Here is a 15,158-nt window from a genome sequence, read left to right as displayed (position 1 = left end):
CGTGAGAAAGTCCTGAACTTGTAAGCTAGCCTAGGAAATGAGTTGATGTTTTACATTCTTAAAATACTTTCACACTTTACTTATCTCTTTACAATGTTGTTATTTGTTGTTACTGTTCTCTCCCTGGGCTGCAAGATAGGGTAAGTAGTTGTACATTGCACAAGGTGTCTTTTTCTTTCAGACCACTACCTTACATCAGCAGCTTGAGCAGTGACTGCAGCAGCAAGTGCTGGCAGGAGTTTCTGGGGTGCAGAAGTGTTGCATCCCAGCACCTCACCTGTATTTGCGTTCTGCTGCAGTTTCACTTGGGCTTGTTCTTCCATTTTTTGTCTTGCTAATGAAATTTAGAAGCAGTTGCATTCAGTAAGCATTTATATTCCTTGACTTCTTCACAGACATGTTACTGGACCTCAGTGATCTTCTTCAGGTATTGTATCTATTTTCTGTGGGAAAATTCTCATGATAAAGGTTACTTTCAAGCAAAGTGCTGTCAGTGTGGGCTATTTGTGATGCTTTAATTTCTCTGTAAGATTTCTGAATTGGAAAATCACTGGGTTTGTAACTTAGTAATTGCTCGGTGAAATTAAATATCAAGGTATCTTTTGCTTTTAACGTTGCAAGTAATGTATCAAGAGTCAGTGTGATGCTTTCTTCAGGATTCAGCGTCACTGCAGTGGCACAAGGTCAGTTGTTACGCATTTTTAGCATAACAATAGAAGACGACAAAACTCTTTGTAGGTAATATGGTGTACATGGATCAGTATATGCCAGGGACTTGTTTTATGAACCATATTTTGAACAAAATATATTTCCTCTTTGTGTGGAAATAGAAAGCTCTGCTGACATACGCTGCCTTACTCGCATTCTCCACGTTCGAGCTGTTTTACATACAATGTGAGTAGGTTAGTTACATCTATTTTTGTCCTCCCAGCTGTCTTGGTAAATGGCATCCCTCTGAAGACTATTTATTGCTTAAAGCAATCTACTGGAATTACAATAATCAAATGAATCTTTAATTCTTAAAATTACTAAGGTTTGTTTTGTTTTTGGGGGTTTTTTTTGCAAGCTCTTATTGAATTATTTTGATTGCTTGTAAGAAAATACTGCATATGTAGATTGGGGGGGTGTATTTCCTATTAAAGAAGTGATTTTACATAGTAGTTGCTATGAAATAGGATGATTGCAGTAATATGGAGTATATCTGTCAAATGTGAAGAAGAGGCATTGAATCTGGAAAAAGAAAAGGATGTCCTGTTGGCAGGGACAAAGATTGGATGATCTGATTTTGTCCCTTCTGTACATTCCAGCCTGAAAAGGTGTCGAGATGGGGCACAAATGATCCAAAAGGTTAAAGGGGGGTAGCTGAAGAGTTGGGAGAGCCAGGAATAGATCAGTGGTATGGAAATAGCCCTGGAAAGGAGAAGATGATGCAGTGTTTCTCTGTCGTGAACTTTATTTACGTATTTAACTGTGTGAGGATTTGACAGCCTCAATTTCTAGTTTCTTAAAGATGAATCTGAGCTAAAGAAATCTTAAATGTCCTTGTTAACTGTAGTCAGCCAGAAAGCTGTGCTGAGGAAACCGGAAATAAGCTTTTCAGACTTCCTCCAGATTTCTCCTGTCAATCCCAGTTTGTTTTATTAAACAACACAAAAAAGTAAAAAGAAACCAACCACCCTCTATTTTCTATTTTAAGTCAACAGCATATACATGCTTAAAATGAAATTACCTACAATAAAAGCTCCCTAGGTGATTCTTAGTCTTTGATGCTTTGTTTTCCTCTAAAATTAGTGACAAAACATTTACTAACCAGACAGAAAAACTTCCCTGCGTTGTGCTTTAGATCAGTCTTTGCTTGCAGGAGGTATGAAAAGTAAAAGCAACTGGTTTATTGGATGATACTATTACCTTGAATTGAATTTTTCATTCAAGGACAGCTCTGCTATTGTGAAGTTGGGATGTGAATATCATTAAAGAAAAAGGAAGGCTGTTAGCAGAAGTGGTATTGCTATCTTTCCAAAATATTTAGCATGTTTGGAGCTACCTGCACAACATTTGTACTGCACATAACCATTTTTTTTCCTGGTGAAATAATAAAGGTGGCAAATTTGTATCAGGAAAAATAAGTCTGAAAAATGGGTACCAGACCTTCATGAACTTTTGTGCAGATGCTAACAGCCAAGTTTGACCTTTTTCTGTTAAGTGTTCTACTCAGTACAGCTCTGTTGCTGCAGGAGGTAAACTGATCTACGGGATTGTTAATTGTGTGACCGTAGGAATTGTTTAGAATAGAATAGTTTGGTTGGAAGGCACCTTCAGAAATCATTTAGTCCTACTGCCAGTGTTTCTTTTGAAGAAGATTAACAAAGCATCCTTCTGGAGGCTACCGAGTAAGCACACAGAACACCTTGAGATAGATTATGATGTGTTGAGTGGTGATGGGAGGAAGCACGACTGCCTTTCGTGCACTGCTTCATCTAGTAGCAAAACAAAGCAAATCTATCAGCAGAAAGCTTAAAGGAAAACCTGTGGGGAAAAAAAAAAGCATCCGCTTCTTTCTCTTACCACCTTGCAGCTGGGCACAATATTTGCTGTGCTGTTCTGCATCTGTGACCTTCAGTATCTGCTGGGAGAGCTGAGACCTCACAACTGGTAGCCAGTTGGTCCCAACATAAGCAAGTTGGGGAGCTGAAAGTGAGAGTCTGTTTAAAAAGCCCTTTCAGTTTTTCTCCTGTGCTGATGACTGAGATGGGGCAGTTTGGCTTATTCCACTGGAGAACTATTCCGTTTCATAACAACTTCAGCAACTTCAAAATTGCTGTCAGAATGAAATAAAATGCCCCCTTTTTTTTCATTGGAAAGGCCAGCTTTTTGTATTTTGCTTTCCATTTTATCTCTAGATGAAATACGTCCTATGTGTTGGAAACCTCCCATTGAAAGTGTCAGATTCAGCATGCCTCTGGTACACTCAGACTTAAAAGCACTAGCTAAAACGAACTGAAAATGTGCAGAGCAGCTCTACATGCTCCCTGTGCAGAGCAGAAAGGCATGCTGCATGTTGATTGTGTTGGAAGGATGATCAGTCACCAGTCCCTGACAGGAAAGTACTTGTTTATATTTTCAGATATTGCATTTTACTTGCAAATACAGTCTTCAGAGCGGTCTATAATCAGGCCCTTTGTTTGCTTTTTTGTTATTCCAATCGAAGTGACAGGACTTGCTTGTTGAGGGGAGCTGAGAAGCTTGTCTTGCCTTGGCCCAACTTTTGAACAGTTTGAGTTTGCTCATCTGTTTCAGAGCGTTCATTCCATTCACCTGGAGAACTATTTGGCTATGTTTGAATGCTGTCTTTCCAATTCTAGGAGACTCCACTTTCTTTTTTAGCCTCTTGTAATCTCCAGTGTCATGGTCTTTGCAGTGCAGTCATGAAAGACTTCAGGAAGAGATGTTGGCACTGCTTTGATCTCCAGTTTCAGCTTTGTCAAGTATCATTTTAGTGTGCCGTATGGTGTGTCCTGCTGTTAAATAAGACTAATGCTGCCTGAAGAGATGTTAGAATCAGGTCCTATAGAGCAGCGCACGGCAGGAAGATTAGCAGCAACCAGCATAATAAATGAAAATGAGACATTTCTGCCTTGATATCAAGAAAAGGTTTTTCACGGTGAGAATAGTCAAGCATTGGAACAGGTTGCTCAGAGGAGTTTTGAAGTCCCCTCCTTGGAGGTTCTCCAGACCCTGTGCCACCTGCTCTGTTCTGGCAGTGACCCTGCTCTGAGCAGAGGTTGGATTGGAGACGTCCTGAGATCCCTTCCTACCAGAGCTATGCCATGATTCACGGTGAGGGAAGAAGGTGTACAAGAAGAAAAAACCAGTACGTGCTACTTGTCTGTCTGGTGCTTTGGTCTGTCTTCCACTTCAAAACATAACTCTTATCCTCTTCGATTTCTTTCTGTTCAATTTGTGCAGTCAAGTAACAATGCTTCATTGTCCAGAAGGATCATTATTCTAAGTTATTTTGGGAAGCTTGTACATGTATTTATTATCTTTACTATTTATTTTATTTTTAAGGCAGCACTGGGCCTTGCTGATTTTTCTGTGCTTGTCACCAATTCCTTCCTTACTTTGTTGCACAGATGGTATAATTTTGATTTATTGTACAGCTGTGGTGTTGGAGGAAGAATGGTAGGACTAGGATGTGATTAGTGAAAAGTGGGTTCTCTCTATGGGGTCCCTAGAATGAAGGCAGAGCTTTAAAATGTAGCAGAAAAGAAGCTGCTTAATTTTGATTTGTGTCTTTTCTTCAGCTGCACTCTGACAAGCTGGGTTTTGGGCACATTTGTGTTTTCTTGTATTGTTTCTCTTTTGAGGTTAAATGTGATGTTCTGGTTCTGATATGGACCCCCAAAATAAGACATTTCAGGCGAATGGTGAAAGAATATATATATCTAGTTCTTAGGCAGTACTTATTTGCTTCAGTTTTTAATACCCTTTGTTCCTTTAAAAATATTAGCATGTTGACTGCATTGCCTTTATTGCCCCCTTGCAAATTGCTATGTTGATTGAGTTAATTTAAACAACCTGGTTGGGACCTTCAGTCATTACTATACTAGAAATGTTAATAATGAATCAAATAACCACAGGTGCCTCTTCCCCCAGCAACAGACACTCTCCTTAAAAACTCATTTGCTTTTCATGCTTGCTTAATTATTTAGGCAAGCAGCCATGGTTGTTTCACAGTGTGAATTCTCATCGAGTTCCAACTGCCCAGTCTTCATCTTTCTGAATGATGGAAGAACTTACCATCATCACCACTTGTAATATTTTTCCACGATGCTGTGCCATGGTCATGAAAAGCCTTTTTAGAAATTGCTTGTAGTGAAAGGGTATTGATTTATTAATTTAGAAACATGAATGAGGACTTTTGCTTGACTGTGATTACAACTTTGATTGCTACTGTCCAGAATTTAATGCATCTGGACCTGTATGAATGGGGGATTCCCTTGTTTCTGAAAAGAGTTTGAAATTCTGGAATGTGTTAGGCTGATGGACAGCTGAATTCCCATGGTGCTGGTATGGAGGTGTTTGTTATTTGTAGAAGTGGAAGTATATTGGTATTTGTGAACATGTCGGGCATGATCTGAAATCAAGAGGAAATTATGAAAGGATAAGAGTCCCTATGGAAGTGTCCCTTTGAAATCAGCATCTGATGGCTGATGGATGTGAAATGAAAGGACTGTCTCCGAAAAATACTGTGAAGGGCAAAGAGTATAATAAGTAGGAGGATTTTTCTATAAAGATCTAAGTGAATAATTGGAAACCGTTCCTTCTCCAAGTGCCACTTTTAGCTAATACAGAGTGTTCTATAACAAGACAGAAGTGATTGGTAAAGGACAACATCGTGTAGAATCTTGATTTCTCCTGTAGAGACTTAAGGTTAGAAATGGGTTGCTTTGCAGTTCCCGGGTGAGCGTGTACTTCTTGTCTGAAAAAATGTCTTACTGCTCAAGAAAAAAAGGACAAAAAACAGGACGTGGTGGCAGATCCATATAGAATCATAGAATCATAGAATCACCAAGGTTGGAAAAGACCTAAAAGATCACCCAGTCCAACCGTTCACCTATTCCCAATAGCTCCTACTAAACCATGTCCCTCAACACAACATCCAGTCTTTCCTTGAACACCCCCAGGCTCGGTGATTCCACCACCTCCCTGGGCAGTCCGTTCCAGTGCCTGACCACCCTTTCTGAAAAGTAATACTTCCTAATGTCCAGCCTGAATCTCCCCTGCCGTAGCTTGAAGCCATTCCCCCTGGTCCTATCACTAATGACACGAGAGAAGAGGCCGACCCCCAGCTCACTACAACCTCCCTTCAGGAAGTTATAGAGAGCAGTGAGGTCTCCCCTGAGCCTCCTCTTCTCCAGGCTGAACATTCCCAGCTCCTTCAGCCTCTCCTCATATGGCCTGTGTTCCAGACCCCTCACCAGCTTTGTTGCCCTCCTTTGAACACGTTCCAGGGCCTCAATATCTTTCTTGCAGTGAGGGGCCCAAAACTGGACACAGTACTCGAGGTGCGGCCTCACCAGTGCTGAATACAAGGGAACAATCACCTCTCTGCTCCTGCTTGCAACACTGTTTCTGATGCAAGCCAGGATGCCATTGGCCTTCTTGGCCACCTGGGCACACTGTCGGCTCATATTCAGCCGAGCATCAATCAATACCCCCAGGTCCATTTCCTCTACGCAGTCCTCCAGCCACACCGCCCCAAGCCTGTAGCGTCGCCTGGGGTTGTTGTGGCCGAAGTGCAGGACCCGGCATTTGGCCTTGTTGAAACTCATCCCATTGGCTTCAGCCCAGCTCTCCAGCCTGTCCAGATCCCTCTGTAGGGCCTCGCTACCCCCAGGCAGATCCACACTTCCAGCCAATTTGGTGTCATCTGCAAACTTACTGAGGGTGCACTCGATGCCCTCATCGAGGTCATCAATAAAGATATTGAAGAGGACAGGCCCCAGCACCGACCCCTGGGGAACACCACTCACAACTGGTCGCCAGCTGGATTTGACTCCATTTACCACCACTCTCTGTGCCCGGCCCTCCAACCAGCTCCTTACCCAGCCAAGAGTGTATCCATCCAAGCCTCTGGCTGCCAGCTTCTGCAGGAGAATGCTGTGGGAGACAGTGTCAAAGGCTTTGCTGAAGTCTAGGTAGACCACATCAACAGCCTTTCCCTCATCCACCAGATGGGTCACTAGATCATAGAAGGAGATCAGGTTGGTCAAGCAGGACCTGCCCTTCATGAACCCATGCTGGCTAGGCCTGATCCCATACGCTTACAAGTGCGTTCTGTTAAATGTGAACGGAATGTAAAATAATGTAGTAAAATATGAGGATGTGCAGATATTTTAGAATACCCACTATAGAAGAGGTGGATGCTCCTTTCTTTTTGTATTAAGTGTTGCTGCTCAGGCCTAATGCTTGCATCTAATTTAGGGAATTTTAATATCTGGTCAAAATATGAGAACAGTACAGGGATCACAAGTCTTTGGAAAGTCAATGAAACAATTGCTACACTTTGACTGAAGAGAGTTTGGGAAAATTCTGGCTTTCATTTTGATTCTCATAAATTTAAGAAGTGGAGAAAAGAGACCAAAGTTAATGTGTAAGCTTCAAAGCTGCTGCTGTTCAACTCTAAGCCAGAGACATTGTTGTAGAAGGGCATTTTTGTTTATTCAACATTCTAAGAACTCATAAAATTAGGTTTTATGAATGCAAATGTCATATGGTTCTAAATTTGGAACATGAAGCTTCTGATGGATTGGAGTAGATGAATTTTTATTACAAGTTCTTAACGATGAAAACTAGACATTCATGTAGCCCACTAAATTAATCCCTTTAATTTTCAAAGCTTAGTGGTGTGCAAAAAATGTACCAAAGATGAATAAAGATAGGCTCTTTCTGTGTGCTACTATATACCTGTAATTTTTCCATCTATCACAGGAGGGGTGTGTGTGTACACTGGTTCAAATCAGTGACGGTGCTATTAAATGTTAGCGTGAGGGTCTTCTGCTAGCAGTGGAAATGATGTGCCTTGTTGAGCAAGTCATTACTGATTTTGGGGTGAGCTTTAAGCTGTACTGAATACCCTGCTTAGAATATCTGGTAAGTTCCAGGGATGATCAGTGTTTTGTTTTACGGGGCCCGAAGTATTTCTTGAACTGATTTGCCAGGAAAACTGGAACCAGTTGAGTATTTCTGATTCTTTCTGTGCCTTTACACTGACATTCAAGAAGTGTGAGCTCCAATACAGAGCACATAATGCGCTGAGTATCATACCTTCTTTCTGAATTGGTAGCATCCAGATACTGCCAAGTGCTCTTGTGATCAAAGGAAATACCCTGATGTACCATTTCAATTTGAATTTCTTATTTTGTGTAAATACACTGCCTACATCTTGCAGTCGGGTCATAAAACACTGCCGACGCAGGTGAGGTGGAAAAGCAGGTTGGGTTTGAGTGTATTGTTTCCCAGAGCATGGATCTGGAGACCTTTAGGCAGGGCGAGGATGGGAATTTTGAAGTAAAAAAGTCACAGCAGTTTTATAATGCATTTTTCTTTGCTTCAGCTTTAATTCAGCACTTGTTTTGTTAGTTAGAACATAGCTTTAAAAACAAAAACCAAAAAACCCTGCCTTCTTATGTCTCTTTGTATTTATTTGTTCTTTGATGATTGCATTTCTGGAAAGTTTCCTTGGGAGGAGTTTCGTATAATGACGTGGTTATTTGGGGATACGCATGAAGAATTTTGGATATCCTGGCAGAAAATCCAGAGGGAAAAATACTTGACTGAATCTGAGGCTTTCTCTAGACTAAATTGAAGGAACTAGATGAGTTTGTGACGCTCTGATGGAAACATTGCATGTACTTGGCTCCACTGAAGTAACTTTATTGATTTGTGCAGTGAAATCATCCTTGCAGAGCAAGATCTAAGCGATGAGGTTCAAGATTTATAGTAACTCAGTCGGCCAACTTAGAAGGCTGAAACTACAGCCAAACCCCCACTCTTTATGTTAATATTTTTTGGACAGAAGGTCAAAACAGTCCATTCCAAAGTTGCAGTGAACGTAGAGCATTGAAAGCCAGCTGAAACACTGCAGCTATTTTGCTTTAGTAATGTCTCTGTGGCTCATGGAAAGTCACGTGCTCCCAAGCTCCTGTATGAATTGCCAGATTCAGTAGATGCTTATTTTTCTCTGCTGAATTCGATGACTTATTTCCTGAGTACGCTTCTTGTTCAGAGGTTATATTTTGTTTGCTTCCTTGCCATAGAATAGTATTGCTATGTCATCTGGCAAAAGGATGGTCGTATTTCAGACTTCGCTTCTGTATGGGATGGGCCAGTCTAACCATCAGTCGCACAAAGCATGGAATGTATCCAGTGATCTCCACTAAATATGGACTAAATTAATGCCATATCACGTACACTTGATTGAGCTTTCAGGATGTGTGATAACTCTGAGGATTTATTTGAAATCTTCCCTTTTTCACATTTGAATTCACACACCAAAAAAAATCACCCTAAGAAAGTTTTTGCATGAAGAAGAGCAAGGCTAGGTGAAAGCGTGCCAGTATTTTGTTTGCTTTGTCACTAACTTGGTGAAACATCTATGTGCTTGAAGGGAAAGCTGCTTTTAAACTGATAAAGCTCTTTTCTTAAACTGAAGGGCAGTGCTAAGTAACAGGTTATGTATTTCCATGGACAACACCATTGTGTCATTGGCTGCTTAGTGAACATGTTCATCACCATGGCACAGGAAGGAGAGAGGCAGTTCTGTTGCATGAAAGCAATAGAGAACACACTACCAGGAAAAAAAAATAAATAAAAACCTCCACCTTTTTGTTTGTCCAGGAGGAGAATAGAGTTTTTAATACTGACTTCAACCTTTATGAGTGCCTTGGGAAGCAAGGTGAGCATGGAGCTTCGTGGGAATGTTTGGAGCTAATTGGGAATTGAAGAATATCCTGCCTTTCTTGTTGACCACAAAACACATCTTAAGATAGCGAAATAAAACTTCCTTAGACTTTACAAACACAGCTGTAATTGCCTATGCCATAAATTGCAAATCAGAGTATGAAGAGCAGCTCCTCCCATCACTTTACATCCTCCGAGTTGAGCAGTTGGGGTGGAGAGCAGAGAGTGGTGGCTTGGAAAGTGAGGCTGTGCTGGGCTCCTTAGATTTGCTGTGCTTTAGAGTTGCTTTTTTTTTTTTTTTTTTTCCAGGTTGGTTTGTTGATTTTATTTTTTTTTTAACTGATGAGTGATGTGGGTCAATGTCCAAACCCATCAGAACCAACAAATAACCTAGAGGCGTGTAGCACTGCTCCTTCCTTGGTAGAAAAGTTTGGTTTGCACCTGTGCAGCACTTAATTATCTCACTTAACATGATTGTACAGAGCTGAAATTTGCACTAACTTGTGATTATTTCCTGAGGGTTTTTTATATCACAAGATAAATGACCCTATAAAATCTACTTACTGCTTTAAGATGTTAGGTGACAACTGAGAAGTTGTGCAAGTACCACAGAACACCACTGAGTCCTCTGAGGAGCATAATGAACAGCTCTTTGTAGGTTTCTTTCACTATCAACTCATGCTTTGATTTCCAACACTTGTGCAGCTTTTGATGGGCACCAGGTTCTGCTCTGTACCTCTGAATTTCTTGTATTACTTTAATTGAAATTCTTAAAGCAAGTTGTTTAAGGTTTCGGAAGATTGTTGTTTTTTTTTTTTTTCCTTTACAATTAAAAGGTGTGTTGAAAACATTTGTGGTTTAAGATTTAAATAATGATTTTTGTCTTTTACCAGGTGAATGTCTATGTGCTGGGAAAAACTTTCCTTCTGTTGGCAAGAGAACTCTGCATAAATGCTCCAGCCATAGGTACTTCTTTACACTTTGACTTTCGGGTATATTTTTTGTATGACTTCTTTAGAAGAATCTGTTACGAATGCGTAGTACTGATTTACTAAAGTGGTAACTTAAAATGAAGCTGGAATCAATCCATCAATACTGATCTCCTTTATGTAGGACCTTAGAGGTGGTGGATGCTGTCCTCTTCTACAATTGTGATGCTTTTTCTGCAAGTAGCTTAGGCAATATTAAGAAAATTGATGATGCATGACAAATGTGTGCTTATCTGCAAGTTTGCATTGGCCTGTAAAACTTCAGTTCCACAAGAACATCTTGTAAGCATTTGCTAAACAGACTATCAGTCCATCACTGTAGTTGCAGTGTTCAGTGTTTGAAATATAAGTGACCTGAAGGAAAACAGGGTGCAGCATTTTCAAGGTATGCAGCTTTTTCCCAGGTATTTGAATAGCTTTTTAATTAATAAGTCAGTGTTCAAATCAAGCACACAGTGTTATGTGTCAAAAGGGTGAAAAGCTCTTGTCTAGGTTGTAGCTTTTGAGCCAAGGGAATTCATGCCAATTCCTGCTACAAAAAAGTTTTTAGAGAGGTCTTGTGACTGTTGCCCACCTCTGTGCAGAATTCTTTTCCCTGTATCTTAACCCACCATCACTCCCACTCTCCTTAATCTGTACTGAGAGAATCAGATGCCTTTGTGCTCGAGAACACATGCACCCTCCTTCAGATGTACTCAGCTGGTCACATAACTGTGTTCCTGCTCTTTCAGTTTGCAGCAGTAGAAGCAGCAGCTCCCATACTGAGCATCATCATAATGGTATCCAGAAAGCAGTATACAGGCAGGACACAGCTATCTCCCATTGTTGCAGTGAGCAGGATTAGTTGGTAAATCAGTTAGCACAGCCTGATGTCCTGTGCACACATCTTGTTTCCAATAATTCAGTTCCCTTATTTCTTTTCCTGTTGTGTTTTTTTGTTGTTTTTTTTTTTTTTCTGAGAGGCAAAATTTTATTACAGTTCAGTTTAAAGGTAAGAAAAGAATAATGCAGCTCAGGTGAAAAACAAACAGAGGACTTGAAGGTAGAGGTACCTGTTATATGTGCTAAAAAATGGTAAATTGGATCATTGTATGATTACAATATTTTTATAAAGAACAGTAAGAACTTCCCATTGGTTCAACTGTAGTGGTGGTCAGGTGCTTGAGGAATATACCTATCTTAGTCTCTGAGAAAACTGAAGGATGCTAGCTATAAAAATGACTGACAGCCCCAAAACTACACAGGGAGAAAAAAGGCCTGACAGCTTTTCCTTATGGTGGCTTCCCTCAGTAATTTTGAGTGACCGTACTGTAAATCTGTCTGCTCCTAAAGGTGAGATGTGATGTATATTTAAGTAGTGGCTGTCAGTGTTACAGCTTGTGACTGCACGAGGCTTTATCTGTCTGCCCTGACACTGGCTGCTCAAGTCTGGTGCATTCTGACAGTGCAGGTGTTACTGCTGCTGTTTGCTGGGCAGGATGGTGGTTAACACACACGATGCCAAAAGCAGAATGCAAACACACACAAGGTTTCATCAGTGCTCAGGTTTTTTCTGTTCAGCTTAGGTGACCCACAGCCAACCACTGAGCCTCCTTCCTCCTGTCCTTCTTGGTGAAGGACAATGAGGGCTGCCTGATGGATGGGCTTTGCAGGTGGGGGAGCCTTTCTATGTGCAGCATTGCTCACACCTTGCAGAGGACAGGCAGCCAGTAGTGTTACCACCCATTAACTACACTGTAGCTGAATTAACAGACAAGCCATAACATCAGTAAGGGGCAGCACGCAGGATTTAGGGCAAGTAGAAATGTTTTATATTTCACCGATTCATAAACTGCTCTAGTTTAGAACATTCTGTTTGAGTCAGCTGCAGTTAGTTATCTATATACAAAATAAATGCACTGTATGTGCAAAATTTAACATTTTTCTGCTCACTGCAGTCTTAATTAAGTCAAATAGCTTATGAATAAATAAAATAAGATTAAATTCAAGAGCATTCCTTCACTTATTGGGTATAGCATGATGTAGCAGATAGGTAAGTAGCGTAACATTCCATACTGCTGTACAGTTCTGTAGTAAAACCGAAGAATCCCTTAATGTGCAGCGTTGCAGTACTGGAATACAATCAAGGTGAAATGCATCATGCATAGAAAATGAGCTCAGGGATTTGTCCTCCTTGTACCCCAGTCCCGTTGGTGCTGTCCGAGGAGCACTGGAACTGGAAGGTCACTTTCCCGCACTGCACTTCAGTCATTCCCTCCTGCCCGAAGTAACTGAGCTCATTGCCGTCCAGAATGGCACTTACATTGTAAAACGTGTCCTGCTCGACCTGCACCGGGTGCTCAAACCACACCGAGAAGGTATTACTGGAGCCGTCGGAGGTAAACTTTGTCAGATTCTGAGCAAGGACAACTCCTAAGCGCTTCAGTTCAATTTTGACGCTGTATTCAGCTTTGCCACAACTCGACCCATACAATCCCAGTCCCGCTATAAATATCCGTTTGTCTACAGCAAACTGAATACTGTCGCACCGCCCCCGGTACCTCCACTGGTTACTGCGGTACGCGGACGACTGAAAGCGATGGCAGCGCTGCGGCACCAGTCCTTTCCTTTTTGTCAGCGGAAACTCGAGTTTGGGTTTGTTGGCAGCCGTGTACCACAGGAATATGTTGTGCGTCTCCTCCAGCGTGAGGATGTCGGACTGGGCCGCCCCGTTGGCGAACTCTTCCAAAGTCATCGTGGGGATCCGCACCAAGTACAGCGCTTTCCCCAACACGTTCCTCTTGTTGCGCGGCGTCACCGGCAGCCCCTGCCTCTTGCACTCTGCCTCCGCCCAGTTGAGAACGGCCTCAAACACCACCACCTCCTTGGTGTTGAGGGCCTCCCGCGTCACGATGATCTCCAGCGTCTGCAGGTCGATCTCGCAGAACCCTTCCGACTTGAGCGCCATCTCGGCCTGAGCATCGATCACCTCCCAGCAGCGCTGCGTCAGCTCTGGCTCCTCGAAGAGCCGGCTCTGGGACAGCAGGACGCAAGCGTTCTTCGCCTCCAAGCTCGTCTCCAGAAAGTTGACGCACGCCTTCGCCAGGGCCGGCACGATGTACTTCTTGGCAGCGTAGAGCGTCGCCAGCACCGTGTCGGCTTCCAGGTCTATCTCATCGCTGTACATGTACCTAGGTGAGAAAAGAAGTTTCTTAAGGGAAAGCGCATAGGCACAGCCCGTGGAAAACTCATCTCTAGTCATCGTTGCTGGCTGTTAGTCAGACGTTCAGCATCTGACAGCTCATGAAGCATTAAATATGTGCGCTTGCACGACGCTGAGCGGGAGCTGCATATTCTATAAGCCACTTTGATTCCATCCACATAATTAGTAGACTCGGAGCGGCCACTTACTTTAATAGGATTAGAAAGGCTGCGGGTTCCACATCTGGGATATGGATTTCGGATTTGACCTCGGCGAGATCGCCGTAAAACATAGCGTAGAAGACGGAGCTGCCCACTGCCAGCACGTACTGCAAAACAGAGAGAGCACCTCAGCACCGCGCCTCTCCCTGCGACCGCCCCACGCGCGCAGCGCTGCTGGGACGAGGAGAACCGAGACGCGGAACCCGTGTGCGCGCAGCGAGCCGCACTCCGCACCAACCTTATGGGCAGGAACTTTCTTGGATGCCCCCGGCGGGCCCACGATGAAGTGGACGTCAGCCATGAGCTCGTTATTGAACATCAGCGCGTTCCTGCGGACGAGGGCAGGGAGAGGCCGGTTAGCGTCGGCGGCCCGGACCCACGCACCCACCCGACCCGGGGGGGGCCCGGCCTCACCTCTCGCGCAGCGTGGGGTGGCACGACTGCCAGCTGGCGCTCTCCAAGTTGTTGTTGTTGAGGTTCTGGAGCTGGGGCGGCGGGGGCGGCTGCGCGCTCTGCTGCAGCTGCAGCGCGGGCTTCTTGCTGCCGGCGGCGGCGGCGGCGTTGCTGTTGGCGATATTGGTGTTGGCAGGGTAAAGTTCTGCGGCCATCTTCTTCTTCAGGGCCAGGGGCACTGCCTCAGAGCATCCTGGCGCCTTGCCGTTTGACCTGACGCTCTTTTTGGACTTCTTTAAGGTCTCTGGAAGCAGAAGAAAAAAAGTCAAACACTTCATGATCCTGCCATTGAGGCACCCATGGGGCAGTGGCATCGGCGAGAGGGACCGCCGGCTCCCGAACCAGGTCCCGCGTTGTGGATGGGCGCTCCCAGGCCGCCGTCACGGAGCGCTCCGGTGCTCACCTCGCAGCGGGCAGTGCGGGCGGGCGGCTCCGGCCCCCGAGGAGGAGGAAGAGAAGAAAAACCAGCCAAAAAAAAAAAAAAAACCAGCACACCACCACAATCCCCACGGATCCAGCAGGGCACGGCGTCAATCCGCAGATTTTCCAGGTGTTACCGCCCGCCGCCGGCTCCCCGCTGCCAGCGGCGCTCCGCTCCGTCCTTCCCCTCCCGGTGCTGGAGGCGGCGGCGGCGGGGGCACATCCGGGCCGGGGCGGCGGCGGCTCTCCGCAGTCCGCCGCCGGGCGCACCAACTTTCCTCCTCCTCCTCCTCTCCCCGCGGCGGCCGCCGCCTCCTCCTGCGCCGCCGCCGCACGGCGCTGCTTCTCCGCGCTGCTCCCGCCCGCCCCGGGGGCGTTGCTGGCGGCGGGGCGCCCCGGCTGCTCGGCGGCGGAGGCAGCGCTGCCCCG

At 44.2% G+C, this 15,158-nt stretch overlaps 2 protein-coding genes across 5 annotated transcripts in view; one reads left to right on the top strand and one right to left on the bottom strand.

Moving 5' to 3' along the window:
• The window catches only part of BRF1 (BRF1 RNA polymerase III transcription initiation factor subunit), a 164,141-nt gene that overhangs the window by 63,611 nt on the left and 85,372 nt on the right, over window positions 1-15,158 (top strand). The window contains exons 4-5 of the mRNA XM_042815073.1: window positions 396-427; window positions 10,359-10,431. Of these exons, the coding sequence (XP_042671007.1) occupies window positions 396-427; window positions 10,359-10,431 (105 nt within the window). The remainder of the gene's footprint in view (window positions 1-395; window positions 428-10,358; window positions 10,432-15,158) is intronic.
• BTBD6 (BTB domain containing 6) lies at window positions 12,243-14,930 on the bottom strand. Of its 4 annotated transcripts, none has more exons than XM_042815071.1 (5): window positions 14,805-14,930; window positions 14,271-14,553; window positions 14,095-14,185; window positions 13,845-13,963; window positions 12,243-13,624 (listed from the first exon to the last, which is right to left on the bottom strand). In XM_042815071.1, exons 2-5 carry the CDS (start codon window positions 14,462-14,464, stop codon window positions 12,592-12,594), a joined length of 1,437 nt encoding a protein of 478 aa, XP_042671005.1. In that variant the 5' UTR covers window positions 14,465-14,553; window positions 14,805-14,930; the 3' UTR covers window positions 12,243-12,591. The 4 variants fall into 4 exon arrangements, with proteins under 4 accessions (XP_042671005.1, XP_042671006.1, XP_042671004.1 ...); XM_042815072.1 differs by having other exon boundaries at window positions 14,808-14,930; XM_042815070.1 differs by lacking the exon at window positions 14,805-14,930 and adding an exon at window positions 14,713-14,789.

This window comes from Centrocercus urophasianus, unplaced genomic scaffold, assembly GCF_019232065.1.
Source record: "Centrocercus urophasianus isolate 14NV4802_14NV808 unplaced genomic scaffold, USGS_Curo_1.0 seq_14, whole genome shotgun sequence".
NCBI lineage: Eukaryota > Metazoa > Chordata > Aves > Galliformes > Phasianidae > Centrocercus > Centrocercus urophasianus.
This window is presented reverse-complemented; position numbering and strand designations above follow the sequence as displayed.